Below are 22,513 nucleotides of genomic sequence, written 5' to 3' on the forward strand. Positions count from 1 at the left end.
AAGTGAAATTTAATTGGTATTTTAAAATACACATGTAACAAGACTCGTGTTTATTTAAATAAGCAGATTTATTTATCAAAATAATGAATTGATGGTGAAGAATTAAATGTTCAATCCATTTCATTTTAGTTGAGTTGTATTCCTGGGCCTTGTCCAACTTCAGATGATTTGAAGTATACTATGACTCGTTTAGCAGTAGATGGAGCTGATATTTATATTGTGGAGCATGGCTGTGCTACAAATATAAAGGTACACATTTGTCTGTTTCTTGGCCAGTGCAATTCTTTTTCCTTTTTGCCAAACCAAACCTCCATTTCTTTAAATAAAACACATATTTATAGTTTGCCATCTCGCAGAGTAGTACAGAATTCTAGGAGATAGCTTTCTATTTTATACCATCTGTGTTCTCTTCCAGTCTTATATTTTTAAAGGCACACTTTCACTACTTTTTTACTCTAACTGAATTATTATAACCTTGCTTTATGGCAGGGATATAAACTGGTAGCGTGCTTATATGGCAGGAACATAAATTGGTAATGTTTTTGAAAGATTTATTCCTTTAGGTTTTATTCATTTATATTTCCTGTCTGGCTCCTGGAGACATTTGTTTGCCATTGCTGCTTACTGGTTCCTGTTTAAAATCAAGATTGTTGTTAAGATTCTGTGATTTCATTACTTACTACTCTTGTAACTTTTCTTTCCTCCATCTCTCATTTTCCTTTGGAATTATGTTCTTTTCCTTCTATCCTCTTTTTTAAACTGAATGTTTATTTTTATTCTGTTGCATTTATCTTTTCTATTTCCCCTTTCTCTTTTTTCCTTTCCCTTTCTTTTCTTCTTCTATATTTCATGCAATTTGAAATACTTATTCTATAGTTTACTGTAAGTTGCTTAAAAGTACAGAAACTACAGTTTTGTTTCATTTTCTTCATTCACCTTTAGATGGGTGCAATTCGGGTTGCAAACTGTAATCTCCACAATCAGTCGGTTGGGGAAGGAATAAGTGCTGCAATTCAGGATTTTCAAGTGAGACAGTACATTGAACAATTGAATAATTCCAGAGTTGGACTTCAGCCTGCAGTACTACGGAGGGCCTACTGGCTTGAAGCTGGGTCAGCCAACTTAGGACTTATTACTGTTGATATTGCATTAGCTGCTGATCATCATTATAAGCATGAGGCGCAAAGACATTTCTTAGAAACTCATGATACCAGAACTAAGAGGTAAGTGAAATTTAGGAATGGTAATAGTCTCAAGTTCAGGTGAAAATTACTAGATAATTATAGAGGAAATTCTACTGTTAAGAATGGAATAAGAATGTCTAAAATAAAGACTGAATGTGATTATTCTGGGTATACCTCAATGAATAAATAAAGATTTTATATGTAAGTAATCACATTGTATACATCATCTGATGATGGTGTGGTTGCTGGAAAAAAACATCAGTTTTTGAGATGTTTCTAAGCCCATGCTGTGTATGTCAACAGTGAAACAAATATAAATTACTGGCCCCCAAATAACATTTTGTAAAGCACTACACCCCCTTCTCTCTCACCACAGCCCTCCACTTCCAATATGTCATTCCTAGAAAACACCATTACTAATAACCATTTATTCTACAAAACTTCTTTTGTAGGCCTTCACAACTGCAGGGAAGACTCAGAGTACCTAAACCTTAAGAAATGATTATATCTGCTTTTTAAAAAGTTGCCAAAGCTTCTTACTGAATTACATCTGTTTAAAATGATAGTATGACTTTTTCCATCCCCGTCACTTCCCTTCTAAAGTTTATAAAGTTTATTTTAAAAATAGAGAAAACTATTAAGAAATAAAAATAATTATAGCCCTACTACACTGAATTTGTTACATTTCTTTTCAGTATTTTTAGTGTATTTTTCTTATACTTGAAATCATCCTGTATTTATATTTAAAAATTCTGCATGGGGCTTCCCTGATGGCGCAGTGGTTGAGAGTCCGCCTGCCGATGCAGGGGACACGGATTCGTGCCCCGGTCCAGGAGGATCCCACACGCCGCGGAGCCTGCGCGTCCGGAGCCTGTGCTCCGCAATGGGAGAGGCCACAACAGTGAGAGGCCTGCGTACTGCAAAAAAAAAAAAAAAAAAAAAAAATCTGCATGTATGTAATGTTGCCCTTAAAAAAAACAAAAGAGCCCATTTTTTGGTTTGTTTTTACCAGCAAAATGAGTTTTTTTGGGAATAGCAAAGAATTGCAATTCAAGACAAGCAAACGGTGGCAAACCATAGGCAAGTCTGGAGAACAGAGGAGGGGAGAGAACCGAGGAGAGAAGGGAGGAGACTGGGGAGGCTGTGGGTTCTTCGTTGGCTGCAGCCCTCAGGCAGCTTGTTTTTGCTGGGTCAGGAGGCTGGCGTCTGTAAGCTGTGGACTGGTAAAGTTCCTTTTAAACAAATGATAATGCACCCATCAAAAAGGTATACTGTGCTTTACTTAGCCATTGCCCTTACATTAAATACATAGATTGTTTCTAAATTTCTCATTATACATCAAAGCTTTTCCCACGATTTCTGGGTATTTCCTTTAAATAACTTCCTTAGAAGGCTGTATGACCGTGTTAAAAACTGAGCTTTTCATATGCATTCCCAAACTACTTCCTAGAAAGATTATTTCATTTTATATTCCCAGTGGCTTTTTAGGAGAGTCTCTGTCTTACTGCACCTTTGCTACCCTTTGAGTGTTTTATAATAACCGAAAGGTGTTATCTCTTTGCTTTATTTTGCATTTCTTTATTTTGAGTTTAATACTTTTTTCAAATATTATTGGCTATTTTTATTTCCTCATTTGTGAATTGCCTGCTAGTATTCTACATACATTTATTTATTGGGATCTTGGTATCTTTCTTACCAATTTTTAAGAGCTCTTTATAGATTATCATCCTTTTCTGATCCCTGGTGCTAATATTTTGCAGTTTGTTTTTTATTTTTTTATCCTTATGTTAAACAGATTTTAATTCTTATGTATTCAAATATGTTAAACTTTCCCTTTTGTAATTTCTTGTACTAATTTGAGAACACTCTTTTTGCTAGTAATCACATGACCCCTATACTTTCTTATTTTTTTCTATTCCTAACCATCTTGATTTTTTTATGGTGTATGTGCATTAATACACACCATCTGGATTTTTAGTGGTGTGTGTGCATTAATACAGCTAAGGATGTAAATCGATTTTTCTGCAAATATCTATTCAGATATAGAGGAAAAACTCTAAACCATCTGGATTTTTAATTGTGTGTGTGTGTTAATACAGCCAAGGATGTAAATAGATTTTTCTGCAAATATCTATTCAAATATAGAGGAAAAATTAATACCTAACATATACTCATTTCACAAAATGTTTAAATATTTTCATCTATTAACTTTTCCCAAAGAACTGTTTTTCTAGTTAAAAGAAATCCCTTTGAGGTTTTTACTGAGATTACATTAATCTTTTAGGTTTATTTAAGATGCTGTTATCTTGTAAATCTAAGTACGAAAACTCATGTGTGGAGAATATTGTTTAAAGAAACTTTGGTTTCTTTGTCAATTACTGCTCAGGAAGCCAGTGAGTATGAACCCCGTGCCTGTTCTGATAGGTCAGGTGGTGGTACGAGGTACGAGTGAAGGTAAGGTGGCTGCTCCGTGTGATTTAAGGCCTCATTTAGATTAGTTTCAGTGCTCTGGTTTGTTAAGAATTGTGAAGAGTTTGAGATTTTATCCTACTTACAATCTGGCAAATTATCCTGCCACAGTTTCCTGAGTGCTGGCAGAAGATACAAGAAACCTGGTGAGAGACAGAAGACTTTATTTACTCACAGCAAAAGCACTAGCCAGAGTCAAATGTGTTTGCATTGGTTCCCTGCACCCTCCAAGTAGGGTTGCCAGATAAAATACAGGATGCACAGTTAAAATTGTTTCAGGTAAACAACAAATAACTTTTTAGTATAAGTACACCCCACATATTGCATAGGACAAACTTATTTTTATTTGCTAAACCTGGTACCCCTATCCCTGAGTCCCATGGGGGTGTCAGAAAACACCCATGCTGGATGTTTGCACATAGTGGGATGCATTACAGAAGAGGAACACTGAGCTTAGGAATTCTACCTAAGAATAAAAATTCTACTTTTATAATAAGTGGAAGCAAGCCTGCTCTTTTCCAGGTTGAGACATTACCTCATCCCTTAAGGTTGCTTACTATCAGCACAGTCCTGAGAAATGGCCTGGTCAGAGCCTTGCATTCTTGGCGTATCCAGCAAGAACAGGTAGGGCTGTTTAGGGCCCGTGGTGAATTGCTTCTCCCTACATGGTAGCTCATTGATCTTCTGCTTTGGCTGCCTTAGTGCATATTGGACTCCCAGGAGTTTTGGGGAGTAGGTGTATTCATTTCTGATAAAACTGGAAAAGTTACTGGACTCCCAGACCATTAGTTTCATTGGATTAGTATTTCAGAAAAGTATAGTTCCTAAACCACCAGCACCAACGCCTCCTTGGAACTTGTTAGTAATCAGGCCTTCCCAGACCTCAATCAATAACTCTGGAAGTGGAGCCTAGCTCTCCATATTTTAATAAGTCCTGCTGGTGATTCTAATGCAAGCTGTAGTTTGAGAACTAGCACATTGGTTTATATAAAGACAGAGAAGGGGAGTTTACATTTGTTGTGCAACTTCTGTATTCCAGATTTTGCTTTACATATGTTATACATATTTTTCCTTCTGTCTTCTCTAGATGGATGTTCCTCTTCTAATTTGATATATTAATTTCTTCACTTCTAACTTGATATATTTATTCCATCTTATTTTTCACATGTCAAATATTATGTTTTGAAAGGTTACGTGCATTTTCTTTGTCACAACACCCTGTTCTTTTCCTCAGAGCATTTACTATAATTTATGATTAGATATTCTTATTTGTGGCCTGTCTTTGCCTCTGTACTGTAAACTTCACACGGATAAGGCTATGTCAGTTTTGCCTAGCACAATACAAGGCACACAGTAGATATGTTCAGGAAATATAAATGAATGAATGTAAAGTGGAAATGCAATACCTATTCTGTCTTCGTATGAGAGCCCTGAGGATCCAGTGAGATAATGCATGTGGAAATGCTTAGAAAAATGAACTGTTAATATGAGGTTTTATTAAAGTAAAAAAAAAAGGAATAAAGATATATTTCCCAGACATATAATATATATATATATATATATATTATTTTTTTTTTGCGGTATGCGGGCCTCTCACTGTTGTGGCCTCTCCCGTTGCGGAGCACAGGCTCCGGACGCGCAGGCCCAGCGGCCATGGCTCAGGGGCCCAGCCGCTCCGCGGCATGTGGGATCTTCCCAGACCGGGGCACGAACCCGCGTCCCCTGCATCGGCAGAAGGCCTCTCAACCACTGTGCCACCAGGGAAGCCCTATAATATTTTTTAAGAAAGGAGAGTTAATAAATGCTGACAATTTTCTGTGAGGGTCACTCACAGAGCTTGAATAATTTTACAGACATTTTACAGAATTTTACAGACACCTTATTGTCTTAATTCTCAATACTTTATTCAGAATCCTTATTACAAAATCATTACATTTTTTTTCCTAAAATATAGAATGGTGCATTATTTTGATTTTATTGAGAAATAATTTTTTGCCCCATATTTATAACATTTTGGTGTACTAAATTTACCATGTGAAATAAGCTCTGAAATGCTAAAGATAATAATCTATTAAGCATAATCTATACTAATAGTTTTGTCTATTTTAAAAATTTTTATTCATTTTTAAAATTTTTATTTATTTTTGGCTGTGTTGGGTCTTTGTTGCTGCGTGTGGGCTTTTCTTTAGTTGCGGTGGGCGGGGGCTACTCTTCGTCACGGTGCGCGGGGTTCTCATTGCGGTGGCTTGTTGCGGATCACGGGTTCTAGGTGCATGGGCTTCAGTAGTTGCGGCACACGGGCTCAGTAGTTATGGCGCAAGGGCTTAGTTACTCTGCAGCATGTGGGATCTTCCTGGACCAAGGCTCAAACCCATGTTCCCTGCATTGGCAGACTGATTCTTAACCACTGCACCACCAGGGAAGTACCTTGTCTATTTTTTAGATTAATGTTTAAATTTTTAGTTCTTTTGAGAATGTTTACTGCTGTCTTTAAACTGGATTTAAAAGTCTAATTTTTATATATATGCTTCTTTTTTAGCTCTTTGTTTTTTGGTTTTTTTTAACATATGCTCTATTTCTCATTATTGTTCCTACCTATTTTCATCTCACCATGGTGAGACTCTTTTTTTAAGAAAGGCAAAATAATTTAAAAGATAGTCCATTGTAAAAACAAACTTCTTTAAAAAATATTAACAGTTATATTTAATTGATTATCTGCTCAAAAGTTTCTGATTTCTTAATGATTTTTTGTTATGTTGTTATTCTTTTGTTTGTTTCATTTTGGTTTTTGTTTAGGTTGTGGTTTTTGTGGCCAGATGATAGCCTGAAGAATAAGAGGTGTAGGAACAAGTGTGGTTGTCTTGGTGGCTGCAGATTCTTCGGCGGCACAGTAACTGGCCTAGATTTCTTCAGACTTGAAGAGTTCACACCTTCCAGTAGCTCTGCATTTTCAAGCACGAGTGCAGAGTCTGATATGTATTATGGACAGTCTCTGCTACAGCCTGGAGAATGGATCATTACTAAAGAAGTTCCCAAAATTGTAGAGGGTAATGTGTTGTCACTTGTGTTGATCTTTTATTATTTTCATCCCTATGCCATTCTGAGAAGTTCAGTGTTACTTTGTTCAACTCAGTTTTTTAAGCAGTCTTACACGTAGGGTTTAGTATAATCTGTCTTTGTTTTGCAGGTGATTTAACATTAGCCAGATAAGACTAGTGAGTTTTTCAGAGTTGCACAAGGCAAAAGAAGATCTACTATTCAGATCTTCTGCTGTTAACATGGGTGATTTTTCCTAGCCCAACTTATTCTAAATATTTCCCTATATATCATTATTTCCCTAGAATCTAGATTTCAGAAATATACTCAGGAATAGCTATGCTTTGAGGTAACGATTGTTTTACCAGCTTACTTTTATAGGAAAAACTTATCAGTAGAAATATTTATACTATTGGCCCTCATTTTATTCACTACTTTTGCAAAATATTCTTCTTACTAAAACTGTACATGTCAAGAAGAGAAATTTGATCTTAGAGCCTGTAGGATAACTTTGCAAATACATGAGTTTGATATGAACAGTGAATGGTGGCTTTAGGCATACTGGATTTATATTTATCTAGCATCTTTTCTCCAAAGACTTCAGAAATGCATTTTCCTTTGTGTTTCTTAGTTGTGTATTCCTACAATTAAGTGCAATACTTACTGCTTAAGCTGCCATGCTGTCAAGAAGTGAAATGTAGAAAAGTCTTGATATCTCACCAGTATTTAGCTATTTTTCCTTGATCCATTCAGAAACATTAACTTAGCTCTGCCTTTTGTCAGTAGACAGAGATAGAAAAGAAGTAGTTTTAACTTTAAGAATTTATTGGATTGATTTTCATGTGTAAGGAGCTCTTAGAGGAAAGAGCTAGACTACTACATATGCCAAATTCTTGTTTAAATGATATTTCACTGAATAATAATAAATTTGTACATGTTATTTTAAGATTACTTGACTTCAGCAGTTTTACTAGAATAAGAGCAGATTATCTTATAAAATCAGCAAACACCAAAACTTCTTGACAGTTAAAGGTCAAGAAAGATACAGAATAAAATTTACTTAGCTGTCTTCTTATAATATTACTTTCTTACTTTTGAATAATGTTTGTTTTTAAAGGTGTTCACAGGCATTTCTTATTTCATCCGCAAACTACCATGTGAGTTCTTTTTTTTCCCTGTATATGGTGAAGTAACTGAGGTCATTACTGAGGCTGAGTTGCATGAAGTCAAAAAGTCATGTATAAGGCTGAGCATAAACTAGAATTACAGTCATCGAAACCACTTTAGTTCTTTCCACCCTACTAGAGCTGGCACTATTTATAAAGACGTTGTTTGATTTTCTAATCTGCAAATCAAAATTTAACTATCGCAAACTCAAGGAAGAAAATCTACAGGGAATTTACACATGGTATAAAAGGGAGAAAATAGCAATTTCTCTAACAGTAAACAAAAGAAACCTCATTTTAGTTCTTTTTTTTTTTTTTTTTTTTTTTTTTTTGCCGTACGCGGGCCTCTCACTGTTGTGGCCTCTCCCGTTGCGGAGCACAGGCTCCGGACGCGCAGGCTCAGCGGCCATGGCTCACGGGCCCAGCCGCTCCGCGGCACGTGGGAATCTTCCCGGACCGGGGCACGAACCCGTGTCCCCTGCATCGGTAGGCAGACTCCCAACCACTGCGCCACGAGGGAGGCCCTCATTTTAGTTCTTATAACGTGTAAGAGGGAGTGTCTGTGTCTCCTAGTGATTTTCTCAGGAATGAGCTGTAATTGGTAAATTGCCATAAGTTTCTTGTGCAGGGAAGATTGGAATTAGTCCCTGTGTAAGTATCTGCATTTTCCAGGAGCCACATATAGATGTACAGTGTCAGGATAGAATCAAGGAGGGCATATCGATGGAACTAAAGAATTTCCTTGGAAGGTCAGTGAACACTAGTTTCCTATCACTTAGAAATGACTCAAACCCATTTTTCTTTTGACTTTTGTTGGATTTTTACATTTGTGGTGGTAGAAGCAAATAATATTACTTATACTGTAAGTTATTAAGTCTTCTTACCGCTTAAGTTCCATCTAGAAGTGCCTTCTGCTTGGAGAGGTGTTTTCTCCTACTAGTATGTTCTTCTTTCTTGAGTAGCACAAGGATGGCTGTAGAAGAGGGGAGGTAGGGCAATAGTTATTTTTTGGATCTAAGCAGCTATAGAATTCTCCTTTTATCCCTCTCCACCCCCAATTTATATAACACATCACAGGGCTCTTATAAAAGGCTGAGAAAATGTTCCAGATTAAAGAAAACATGACAACTGAATGTAATAATATACAGACCTAGATTGGATCCTATACTGGAGAGGGCAGAAGTGCTTTAAAGGACATTATGTGGTCATTTGAGAAAATTGGAAAGCACGTGGTAGACTAGATAACAGTATGGTGTAAACACCAAATATACCAAGTTGATAATTATACTGTGTTTTTGTATTATTCTTAGGAAATAAACCTTTAAGTATTTAGGGTAAAAGCCTACTACATCTGCAGATGACTCTCAGATGGTTCCGAAAATATTATGTTTATTTATAAAAATAGAGCAAAGGGGGGCAAAGTGTTTAAGATAGGTAATTTCGAGTAAACTATCTTTGGTGGCTTGGTTACCACTCTTGAAAGTTTTCTAAGTTGGAAAATTTTCCTATAAATAGCTTAAAAAAAAGAAAAAATTCACTGTGTATGGACTCTGGATTCATACTTACGTTGCTGTCTTCCTGTAGTGTTTAGCATGTTGCTATGTGAAATTAGTTACTTGTGCTTTTAAAAAATGATTATATGCTTAAAAACAGGGAATTGGATTAAGTTATCATCGTTTTCATAGATTGCCTTTGAAATTATTATGTTCGTGTAACTCACTTTTTTGTTTGTTTAGGTAATGTGAATGGCATGAAGAGGAAAGAATGGGAAAACAAATCAGTGGGAATAGAAGTGGAGAGAAAAACTCAGCACCTTAGTCTTCAAGTACCATTACGATCTCATAGCTCATCCTCTTCTTCAGAAGAGAACAGTAGCTCTAGTGCTGCACAGCCTCTATTGGCTGGTGAAAAGGAAAGTCCCTCTTCTGCTGCCGATAATCATTTGGTTCAAAAAGAATTCTTGCATGGTACGAAAAGAGACGATGGCCAAGTGAGGTCAGTATTCAATTAGATTTAGAAACCTGATCGTAGGATTATAAGTGCTTAAAACTGTGGCAAGAAAAACTTCTCTCCTCTCAACTCACCCGTTGTAGAGAATTTTTTCTCCTCCTGAACTTATTTTTAAATGTTCATTTGCTGTTGTTTTTCTGATTACGAAAGTAATACATATATATTCATTCCTGATGTTAGGAAAATACAGAAAAGTATAAGAAAAACGAATATTTCTTGTCATCCCACCACTGAGAGTGAACCATTGTTAACATTTGGATATTATCCTTCCAGTGTGTTGAATATTTTTTGGTACTTCTTTCGGCCGCTAGTTGATTACTTGCTTCTTGAAATATACACTCTCCGCTCGACTTGATAGCACATTTCAGATTTTCCTCCCATCTCCTTGGCTTTTCCTTCTCTGTCTCTATCTCCAAGTCCTCCACTTTTTTCCCTCCCCTTCTTCTTTCTCTTCCTCTTACAGCCTGCCATTTGTTAAATGTCATTATCCCTTAAGACTGTTATGTACCCTTTTCTCCACTGACTCTATACCGTTTCCCTAGGCAGTCTTAGTAACTGTTTGGCTTCAATTATGATCTGTAGCTAACATCTTACAAATGTTAAAAACTCCATCCCAAACCTTTGTCCCTATGAACCTAGCTACCTTCTTGATGTTTCATGGAGGGCTCAAACTCAACATATTAAAAAATGATCTTGTGCCTGTCATGTTCAACTTGTTGTGCCTCAGTAAACAGCACTAGTATATCAGTTGCTGAAGTCAGAAATATTGGGGTTATCTGTGACTTCTCCCTCTCTTATTTCCTCTCATTTAATCAAAGGCCCCTGGTATATTTTGTTATATAAACTTTAAAAAGGATGTGGGAAAGAAAACGTATAAATGCATTAGTGTTCATGGATTATGGATAGAGGATTATACTCAGGGTTTCTTTAAATTTTTATTGTGTTTTAAGTTGCCTCAATTATTTTTTTTTGGAACTGTGTGGGGTAGGAACATATATTGTACTGTTTTGCTACTTTTTATGGATATTTTATTGTGAAAGTTTACAACTTCCTTTATTTGTAAAATAAATGATTAATATATATATACAGAAAGGATTTTATAAGTACCTCTATTTATACTTAAATTATATGGTGTGCAGTAAGTGGTAATAGTTTTTCTTTCTGTTTTAGCATTCCTACAGAAATTTCAGGAAATAGCCCCGTGTCTCCTAATACTCAGGATAAGTCAGTAGGTCAGTCTCCTCTGAGATCTCCCTTGAAACGACAAGCCTCTGTATGTTCCACCCGACTTGGAAGTACCAAGAGCCTTACTGCTGCTTTTTATGGGGACAAGCAGCCTGTTACGGTTGGAGTCCAGTTTAGTAGTGATGTCTCCCGAAGTGATGAAAATGTACTAGACTCACCAAAGCAGAGAAGAAGTTTTGGTTCCTTTCCATATACACCATCAGCAGACTCTAATTCATTTCATCAGTATCGATCAATGGATTCCAGCATGTCAATGGCTGATAGTGAAGCCTACTTTTCTGCAGCTGAAGAGTTTGAGCCCATTAGCAGTGATGAAGGCCCTGGGACTTATCCAGGTAGAAAAAAGAAGAAAAAGCAAGCCCAGCAGATTGACTACAGCAGAGGTTCCATATATCACAGTGTAGAAGGACCACTTACGGGCCATGGCGAAAGCATTCAGGACCCCCGGACTCTGCCGTTCAAAACTCATCCTTCCCAGGCTTCCTTTGTTTCTGCATTAGGTGGAGAGGATGATGTTATAGAGCATCTGTATGTCGTAGAAAGTGAGAAAACAGTAGAGAGCGAACAGATGACTTCTCATCAACCTGTGATGAATTGCTATCAGACTTACCTTACACAATTCCAAGTAATTAATTGGTCAGTGAAGCATCCAACCAACAAAAGAACCTCTAAGTCCTCATTGCATCGCCCCCTCGATCTGGATACACCAACCAGTGAAGAAAGCTCATCATCATTTGAACAGCTTTCTGTTCCAACTTTTAAGGTATAAGCCAAATCATTAATTTCCACTGATAAATTTATGTAGGAAAATTGATTTTTAAGATATTTTAAAAATTACTCTCTCAGTCAATTGGCTACTTTTCTGAAAGATAAAATTCCTGAAGTCATGGCTTCATGTATGACAGTAGGCCTCAGGTTTATTGATGAGTATTATAAATTTAAGCATATAAAATTAAGGAATAGTTTCAGACTTGATTGTCAGAATATTAACAATTAACGTATAGTCTGTGTCTACGTTATATTCTATGATTAGGCTCATGTCTCTGTGAATTCATCTTTTCTGTGTCTTAAAAGTAAAATTTTGAAATAGTTTTTAATTGTTGGTGTTCTATTGTATTAATCCATAACTGCTTCTATGCAAATCCAGTTCTGTACACTTGGTATTTGAGATCTTACAATTTAGTATTAATTAATTATTGTCCATTTCTGTAATGTATTCTGTAAATAGCTTTTTTTTTTAGGAAAGCTAAAAATAGGTCAAAATAAATTTAGTGATAATATCCAATATGAGGACATTTTTATAAAATTATAAATTTATAAGAGAACTTTTTATGATTTTAAAGACCAAAATTGAGCATATAAAATCTTATGGAACTGATTAACAATTCAAGAATCTCATGTGGTATATACTAACCTGTACATATATACTTGTTTAAAGTGTCTAAATGTTAATATTCTCATTTTAAGTTCAGATATTTATTATACACTACTGTGTGTCAATCATTTGATGTTCAGTGGTGAGGGAAACAGACATGGGACTTATAGTTTAGGGTGAGAGATGGGCAGTAAATAGATAAATGGATAAGTACAGTATATGATTATAAATTCAGAAGTCTTATGAAGATAAAGGATGCTGGGATAGAGCATAATGGGGGGTGGGGCTGCCTAGCTTGTATTGACATGAAAGGTCTATCACAGGAGGTAATATTTAAACTGAAACTTAAAGGATGAGGAGGAATTGAGGAAGGGAAGACTTAGGGGTACTACATACTATACTCAGGGCACAGGCATCGGCCTTGCGGTAGTTCTAAAGTGGGAAAGAAGTCAGTGTGCATGAGACATAGTGAGTTAGCAGAGAGCTTTGCACATGGTGAGGTTAGAGACCTGAACACAGGTGAGATCATTAAGGACCTGTAGACCAGGGTATCAGTAGTTAGAATTTTAATTTCATTGGGAAATTCATGAGAGCTTTAAGGAAATGTGATGTGGTCTCATGTACTTTGGCTACTAAGTGGAACAGAATTGTCATTACACAAGGAAGAATTGGGGTGATCACCTAGGAGGCTGTCACAGCAGCCTGTGCAAGAGATGATGGGCTTGGACTTAAATAGTGACGGAAATGTGATAAGTGGAGTGAAATATCCTTAGAGGTAAATGCATTTGAGTAAAATGTATTGAAGGAAGAAGAAACATAGAGTCACAAAATTTTGATTTTAAGGTTGTGCCTATTTCTTATCTTGCCTAAGATAGGTTACCCATGCCAACATTTTAAAATGTTCTCTTTATTCCATGTGAAAATATGTTGGTAAATGAATGTTCCAGTATAAAACTGAATTGCACTTGCTGTGAAAAATAGAGGTTAGAATTGCTGTGAGAGGTTAGAATTATTGTAGTATTTTCAATAAATCTAGTTTGATTAGGCGGTCAAATCTCTAGAGAAAATAAGTCAAGGAATTCATATCTTTAAACAACTTCAAAAATAGAACATAAGAAAGTTATTTTTCTTCATTAAATCTAAATAACAGGCTAGCATTTAAAGGGGTTTAGTTTGGTTATTCAAGTGCATTATTTATTTTATTTGTTATCTTTTATGGATATAAAATACAATCTAGCTTTTCCTATAATTTAATGTTACTCTGGGATTCTTTCCCACTTAAAAGTTGATTGTGCTACAAGACTCTAAAATTAGCTTTTTCTAAGAAAAGCACAATTTAAAGAGGAACCATGGAGGAAAAACATTGGAAGCACTTGCTTTTAAGCTTTAGTTGTGTAGTCTACTCTCGTTGCTGAATCCTCACAGCCCTACTCTGTCATTTGTCTGAATAATTAGAAAATGAAATTGCCAGTTGAATATTTTCTGTGATTTTTTCAAATTGTTAAATATTTATATCATACGTATCAAAATCACATTAACAAGGTAATTTGGATATTCACAATTATCAGTTTATAGCATAAAATTACAGAATAATTAATATTAAATTTCTAGTCTGTAAGTAATGTTATATATTATTCTAGGTTATCAAACAAGGGCTCACAGCTAACTCTTTACTAGACAGAGGAATGCAGCTTTCAGGATCAACTTCAAAGTAAGTAACAATTATATACTTTTGAAGTTTAAAGTCAGTCTTTCTTGATTATGAGATACATAGAGTTCGTTCTGAGGAATAACCACTCTTTACTTGACTGTAGTCTTTATTTTACGAATAAATTGACCCAAATAATTCAACTCTGTTGTCTTTCATGGCTTTGCCTACATGTATAAGCAGTCAGTAACATTTCTTTTAGACATACTATGCAAACCATAACTTGGCATATTAAAATTGGGAACTAACAAGAATTCAGTATTATAATTTTCATATTTTGGTAAAGCCCTGCCAAGTAAATATATCAAAAAAAATTTTTGATCATTTGATGTATTAACCATCTTTGATCAGTTTGCATTTTACTGCCTCATTTGTCTTGTCCTTGAAGAGTATTTGGGACATATCTAGTCCAATTTCATGAAATTTTCAGTTGAAATAAGTATAAGTTTAAGGGTCACTCATCTTAAGGAAGCTCCAACTTCTATTTTTTTCATATATATACTGATCTTTTTAATATATACTTGCTTGTTAAATTGTATAGCACACCATATACTCCTCTGGAAAAGAAAGCTGTTGATAACACAGATGATGAAACATTAACAGAAGAGTGGACCTTGGATCAACCAGTCTCTCAGACCAGAACAACAGCCATAGTTGAAGTAAAAGGAACCGTTGATATTGTTCTGACTCCCCTAGTGGCTGAAGCTTTAGACCGGTATTAATTTTGTCTAAAACTACAACTACTATTTTATAAAATAATAAGTGTATGTGATACAGTATTTTCATGAAAAAGAACGATGATGGCTATTTTGATTGGATAAAAATGAAAATATATTTTAAAAGGACCATGTTTCAGTTGGTTATCATTTGTTACTTTTTCAGCCTAAATAATTATATATTGCAATATTATAATAATTATATTACATCATATTTTCTACTTTTTGCTCTTGGGCTGATAAGCATAAAATTTATCAAATACCCAGGAACTAATTATTAAGTTTGATATTCTTACTACTGTCTGGTTAATGAAGGTATAAAGAGGAAATAATATATTGTCTGTCCTGCAAGGAGATGTAGTCTATCTAGGGAGACAAAACTAAGATGAATAAAATCTAGAATGGAACATAATGGGATAGATTAGATAAACTAGATCATAGTATTAAGTGATATTAAAATGTTTCATATACTGTTTTTCTTCCCTCAGGTATATTGAAGCCATGGTTCATTGTGCTAGTACTAGACATCCAGCTGCAATTGTGGATGATCTACATGTCAAAGTCCTCAGGGAAGCTGTCCAAAATAGCAAGACTACCTTCTCAGAAAATGTAAGAACTTTTTGTACAGTGAGTGTGGCAAATTGAGTATTCTTCACAGGTACATAATATCCAAACTTGAAAAAAAATTTGAATATACTAAAATTTTATTAGTCATTTAAATTGGAATACGTGAACATTTCTAAATAATCTTTATATGTCATTGGCTCCATAAGAGATAGCATGAGAGGAGTAAAATGTTTATTAAAATGTAGCATTAGTTTTTCTTTTATTTTGGAAGTAGTTTAATTGTAAGCCTTTCCTAACGAGCTTTGGTCCTAAGTGAATGAGCGTTGTTTAGGACTGGTACATTCATTTACTAAGAAAGCAAATCTGCATATTATTTTGGCTTTCCTCTGTGATTAGATAACTTGTATCTTAATATTTTTGAGGTTATTTTTGTTCACCTCGGTGAATCAAGTCACTGTCTTCTAGTGTGCGATATTTTACTTAACACTGTGATCCTAGTCACAAAGCCAGTTTCTTAGCAGTCATATCCTGGTGATTGAGCCTCATCTAGTGATTGTCCACTTGACTTTCAGATTTATCTGAGTCGCATTTGGACTACGGACCAGAGAGGCAAGGTGAAAGTAAAGCTGATTGTTTTTAGTGATCCAGTTATTCAAAATATATTTGCATTTCATGTGATAGTAGTTTGGCTAGAGGAGTACAAATCAAAAGAAATTTGAAAATGTTCCCAGCCAACAAGGAGCTAATTATTGGAAACCAAATATGTTCTCAAGTACATGATTTTATGTAGGCTGATTTTGCTTTATTACGTATCACTTCTCTCAACACTGGGGCTGCCAGTCTATTTTCTAGCTTTTCTAAGGTTTGGACTTTCAGACTGGGAATGCTGAACCAGATGGCAGCTGGTACCTAGATGGGTATAAAGGAGCACAGTGAATAACAAGTTGCTGTTGTAGATGATATGCAAATTACGAAAGGTCTGTGAAATAATAATTCCGCTTTCAATCTTTTTAGCTATCTTCCAAACAGGATATTAGAGGAACAAAAACTGAACATTCTACCATAGGAATGACTAACCAAGGACAAGCACAGACAAATCTTATAATGAAGCAAGATAATGTAACAATTAAAGGTCTTCAGGCTAATGTTAGCATACCAAAGGTAAAAATTTAACATTTAAACAAGTTTTCCTGAAAGAGAATATTTTGGTGGTTTTTATCCTTTGTATTTACTAAAACTGAATGGTGGTAGAATAGATTGTAATATCAAAAATATATATTTTACTTACTTGATGATCTAATGTAACATTTAATGTAATGTAAATAGTTTACTTAACCAGAATGTTGGGTAATATTTACTAAAATAATTCACATTGATCCAGTAAGAATTTAATTATTATTTTATGAGAGTTTATAAGCTTCTCCTTCATTACTCTCATACACATAGATATGCTATTCCTAATGGTAGTTTTTCATTTTCCTATATATCTTATGTTTAAGTGATAACTTTTTACTTTTCAACTCTGAAATACGTGACATTCTGTGTGTTAGGTGAACTTATGTTTGTTACAAGCCTCAGTGGAAGAATGTCCGAGTACAGCTCCTAGTAGAAGTGTGACTCATGTCTCCTTAGTAGCACTGTGCTTTGACAGAATTGCTACACAAGTTCGTATGAACAGGTAAGAAAGAGTTTATTAATTTGAGCCATGACTGTCTTGCTGGATGTAAAAGCAAGCCTTAACCATCCTTTTAATACATTTCGGAAAATTCTAATGTTAAAATTCAGAGCTGGTATTGGAATTTCAAATCTCACTTTAAGATTAGCAAAGTAGGTTTTAAAAAGTTTGTACTGTTTTTATTCATACTGTCTTTTAGTAAACACTGAAGAATTTGTTATTAATATTGGTTTAATTAAAATAGTGGATTGTTTTTTTTTAATACTAGTTAAATGTTTTTACTGAACTATATATTATTTAAATGTTAACCATCATACTCTTTCTTTTTTCGTAAAGAGGTGTGGTTGAAGAGACTTCAAACAGTGCAGACCCTGGTAGAACATCAAATTTTGATAGGTATGTTCATGCCACTAAGATGCAGCCTCAGTCATCAGGATCTCTCAGATCAAATGCTGGAGTGGAAAAAGGCAAAGAGATTGCAGCCAAGTTAAACATTCATCGAGTTCATGGGCAACTGAGGGGTCTTGATACAACGGGTAGGAGTCTACAACATATTTTTCTTTGACATGTATAAATGTAAGAGGATTTTGCAAAAGGAAACATAATTTCTTTTCCTTTGAAGATTGCTACAATTTGAGTATTTTATCAGTATAAGAAAGAGAAAGGTATTTCTGTATATATTGAACACATAGTATTTAACTATTCATTACTCACATTCTAAGCAGGATGGAAGGTAAACTTTGGTGGGAAGGTGGATGGTATGGCCCCAAATAAGGAACTGCTTCTATCTCGCATCTGTTTTTCTTCGTGGTATCTGTTTGCTTACTGTGGAACAGAGAGAGTATGATCTTTATAGTCTGTCTTTCTTTTTAAAATCATCATGTAGGCACAGCTTTGTTACAAAGAATTAATAGTGGTATCAAAAGCAGGTAGTCAAATCTGTAAAATATAGCAGCAATAAGAATAATAGACATGGCTGTGCTTCTTAAAATAATATCTTTGAAGAATTTTTAATGAACTGAGGAAATTATCATAGTTGACTGCTACATGAAAGGTGGGAACCAAAGCTGGATTTGTAAAATGATCTCTAAAGAGCTAGAAGAAAACTTAGTTCAGATGTAAACAAGTTATCTCTGGGTGGTGAATTTACATGTGTTTTTTTTAATCTTCTTTTTGCTTTTCTGTATTCATTAGCTGTAATCAGAGAAAGAAATGAAAAAACAGTAAGATAAACTAAAAATCTCTGCCAGGCACTCAGGATGTTGGCTCCCATATTGCATATTGAAAGGGATGGAATTATGGCAATATCTGTGATGAATTGTTATATAAAATATGTTAGCATAAAGCAATCTTTGCGTGAAAGCTATAGTTTTCCTGGAAAATAATGTTTTTCCTAAGTCTAGGTAATTAATTAAAATAATTTTTTATTTTGTAAAATGATGAGAAAGTATTTAAAAAGAGTTACTATGAAGCTGAATTATTCAGGAACTTTTTAAGTTTAGATTTTTAGAGTACCGTATAATCTCTCAGAAATGAATTTATCCTGTCTCTGAGCACTTATCTGTTAATTATGGAATCTTCTTTTCTCCCTCGTGATTCTGGCACTTTTTAAGTAGTATGACATTAGGCAGCGCTATTTTAGAAATTGGTTGGTTCATTTGTTTATTTTTCTTTTTGACAGAATACTAAGATATCTTTTAAGACAACCACTGTGCCAAATGCTTACATTATTTGTTGTTTTTTTAAAAATATACAAACCTCTGTCTTTAAAAATGGTCATTTTGTTTTCTTTTGATAATAGATATTGGTACCTGTGCCATCACTGCTATCCCCTTTGAGAAGTCCAAAGTTTTATTTACTCTTGAGGAGTTGGATGAGTTTGCTTTTGTGGATGAAACTGATCAGCAAGCTGTTCCAGATGTAACTCGAATAGGTCCCAGCCAAGAAAAATGGGGTTGGATAATGTTTGAATGTGGACTTGAAAATTTAACCATAAAAGGTAAGCTTTTTAAAAAAATTTCTGCTTAAGTGGGGAACAAATTGGCCACACATTGCTGAAAAGTTTTGGACAATCTTGACTTTCAGTAACCTGAATCAGCATATTCGAGCAGAAAGTGTAGCATCTGGGATTATTTACTAGGAGTGGGTGCCCCATCCTAATTGCGTTAAGTGGAGCTTAATGAAATTATTGTGTGATTCAAAACTAGCAGAGCATCTAGACATGTAAAATGCCTGAGCAAAGCAGTGCGTAGTTTAGAAAAAATTCTCAAATAAAATATAAAGCCTCTTAACATTTGGAAGTTTGCATCTTTGGAAACTGGACCTTTGATTAGTAGAGCCTTGCCATATACGATGAAAATACTGTAAATCCTTTATTCAGCGATACTGACATATTTATTTTCTTTTACATTACTGACTAATACATTAAAATAGGAAAGCTGAATTGTGTATAAGACTTTTAGGCTTAGTCATATATAATAGTAGTGTATATACCTGTAATTCCTTACCTGATATTGCAATATTTTATCACTTTTATAGATAAGGGCAAAGTTTTGGTGAGAAAAAACATCTTTGTGAGTTTTTATTTTTATGAACAGTATAGAGTACAGCATTGAGACACCCAGTGTTTTTAATAAATAAATTCTTTCATTTGTATAGGAGGAAGACAGTCTGGTGCTGTTTTATATAATACTTTTGGAATTATGGGTAAAGCTAATGTCACGGAAAGGGGTGGAGTGCTGACGTCCAATAATTCTTCTGATTCTCCAACTGGCAGTGGCTATAATACTGATGTCTCTGATGATAATCTTCCTTGTGACCGAACAAGCCCTTCATCAGACTTAAATGGAAATTCTGTCTCCGATGAACAAGTTGGTGAATTTCTAATAATAATAATGATTTGGGAAAATAAAATAGAAAACTACATACCCAATTCACATTTAATTTCTGGAGTATATTTCCTTGTCTTTCCATGTTGTGGATTTTGCTTAAATGGTAGCCAAGGCATTTTGGTGATTATATTCTGCTAGAGTATAATTGCTGAAATGTAGGCACCATATTATAGATATATTTATATCTGTCATAGTACCTAGCATAATATTTTGCTTATGTTAAGTACTTAATTTGTTGAATTAATGAATTAATAGAATTTCAGAAAAGCAGGCTTTGTTTTTATCTTATTTGAAGGATTTCAGCAGAATTCATTTTTTAAATAAACAGTTTTGTTATTGGTAGTATTTCATGTAAGTTTAAATATTTTTGTCAATATCTACCTATTTCACTTGGAAGCCTGAAGAACACCTTACGTGCAACTCATTTATTATTTTTATTATGGTATAATTTCATGGTGATGAATATAGTAACAGCAATAATGAAAATATTCAAAATTCTAGACTACAGAATAGTTGTACTACTACCTGATTGGTGACCTTGGGCACTTTTTTTTTTTTTTTAACTGTCTCCTATGTTTCTGAAATAGGAGTATTATAATGATATTGACCTAGAGTTGTGAAGATTGAAGGAGGCAGTACCTATGAAAGACTTAATTCGGTGTCTACAGCATAGTAAGAACTTGTTAAATGTTGTTCTTAAACACACATAACACTTCTGATCATTTGAAAATTAGACCAGTTGAAGAGGAAAGAAACTACCTTTTAACTAAGAAATGTGTCATGGGTATCTAGTATGCATTGGAAAATCACTCCTGAACCCAGGTTTCTGGGAATTTATTTTTGAAATGTTTATTTTGATTTGATGCATAGTAAAGTGTTTTAATCACAGTTTTCTTGTGAGGTCTTTGGAAGTATTTGAGAGCTGGGTGGGGATTAGCACTTCGATTAAGGAAATTAAAATATATAGCAGCTGCTCACTGAACAAAGAGCTAGGAAGAACCTATCTGTTCTTTCCTTCTCCTTCACATTCTAAAATACTTGACAGAAACTCAGGTATCTTCCTTAATCTCTCTGATCCTGTTCTTCTTGGTGGAAGTCCTCGAATTTTGTAACGTTGCTTTCTTTTGGTTCTCTGACTTTTCTTGGTCCATTTCCTTATGCAGTTCATTGTCCTTCGTAAATGTGGGTGGGTGTTCCCCCCATGTGCTGTTCTTGGCTACTCTTCTTGCTCTTTGTCCACTCTCTCACTTGTTTCATTTCCTAGTCCAGGTCCATAATTAGATGACACTGCTCGTTCCCATCGGCTATGCCTTCAGCATCAACCCTTTACCTGAGCTTCAGAATTGTATCCAGTGGCCTTTTAGATATCATCATTTAGATGTGCCATAGGCACCAAAAATTCAGTCAGTCTACAAGCAAGTTTTTTATTACTTTGCTTCACATGTTGTTATAAGTACTTGCTTATTATCTACAAGTCCCTCTCCTGTTTTTTAAAGTTCACGTTCCTCTAGACTGTATTCTGTATATTTGTATATACTCAGTTGGCTGGCTCACAGCCCTTGTCTGAAATCCATGGGCCAGATGTATTTGAGAATTCCGATTTTTTTTCTTTAAAAGAAAGGTAATATGACATAGCCCTATGTTGCCCCTCTCCCCTTCCCTCTCCCTACTGATAACCACTAGTTTGTTCTCTGTATCTGTGAGTCTGCTTCTTTATAAATGATTAAGATGTGCAAACTATTATGTATAAAATAAGCTACAAGGATATATTGTACAACACAGGGAATATAGCCAATATTTTATAGTAACTATAAATGGAGTATATTGTGAGTCACTATATTGTACTCCTGTAACATACAATATCGTATATCAACTATACTTCAATAAAAAAATAAAATAAAGGTAATATGGTATGTGTATAAGCTACGTAAACTCCTAGTGGAATCTGAGATAGCACTACATCTTGAAATATTTGAATATTTCTACAGTAAGACATGAATGAAAACACCAAGTGGGATAAATATAGTCTCTTACAGGTTCATATCAGATTTTGATGCCACAAAAACAGATTTAGATTTTCAGAATGTTGTGGATTTTGGAATTGCAGGTATGGGAATGTGGACTTATATTTAGTGCCTGCTGACTTTAAAATTACTAGGGTCTATGGTTCACATTGTCTTGTAACATTTAGGATTTAAAGCTGTTTTGTGGATACTCTTCACTCCTTAATCATTCCACAAGAAAATGCCAATCTTTTCTTTATTTTGACCAGGAATATCTAAAAATGAATTAGAAACCTATTAAACAGATATAACAGGCAGTGGATTTTGTTTGTTTCTTTAATATTATGCTTCTTACCTCCGTGCATTCTGAAGAGTGGTGATTACATGTTTAAAAAATATTATTCCTGGGCTTCCCTGGTGGCGCAGTGGTTGAGAGTCCACCTGCCGATGCAGGAGACACGGGTTCGT

General features: G+C 34.8%; 1 protein-coding gene across 7 annotated transcripts in view; it reads left to right on the plus strand.

The window, feature by feature from the left end:
• BLTP1 (bridge-like lipid transfer protein family member 1) overlaps positions 1-22,513 on the plus strand; it is a 207,117-nt gene that overhangs the window by 86,948 nt on the left and 97,656 nt on the right. For all 7 annotated transcript variants that reach the window (XM_059067561.2, XM_067036610.1, XM_067036614.1 and 4 more), the window contains exons 25-37: positions 130-249; positions 943-1,223; positions 6,450-6,700; positions 9,592-9,850; positions 11,036-11,873; positions 14,126-14,196; positions 14,735-14,908; positions 15,398-15,518; positions 16,491-16,637; positions 17,027-17,154; positions 17,488-17,687; positions 18,953-19,150; positions 19,810-20,021. In XM_059067561.2, the coding sequence (XP_058923544.1) occupies positions 130-249; positions 943-1,223; positions 6,450-6,700; positions 9,592-9,850; positions 11,036-11,873; positions 14,126-14,196; positions 14,735-14,908; positions 15,398-15,518; positions 16,491-16,637; positions 17,027-17,154; positions 17,488-17,687; positions 18,953-19,150; positions 19,810-20,021 (3,000 nt within the window). The remainder of the gene's footprint in view (positions 1-129; positions 250-942; positions 1,224-6,449; positions 6,701-9,591; positions 9,851-11,035; positions 11,874-14,125; positions 14,197-14,734; positions 14,909-15,397; positions 15,519-16,490; positions 16,638-17,026; positions 17,155-17,487; positions 17,688-18,952; positions 19,151-19,809; positions 20,022-22,513) is intronic.

Source organism: Kogia breviceps, chromosome 6 (assembly GCF_026419965.1).
Source record: "Kogia breviceps isolate mKogBre1 chromosome 6, mKogBre1 haplotype 1, whole genome shotgun sequence".
NCBI classification, from domain to species: domain Eukaryota; kingdom Metazoa; phylum Chordata; class Mammalia; order Artiodactyla; family Physeteridae; genus Kogia; species Kogia breviceps.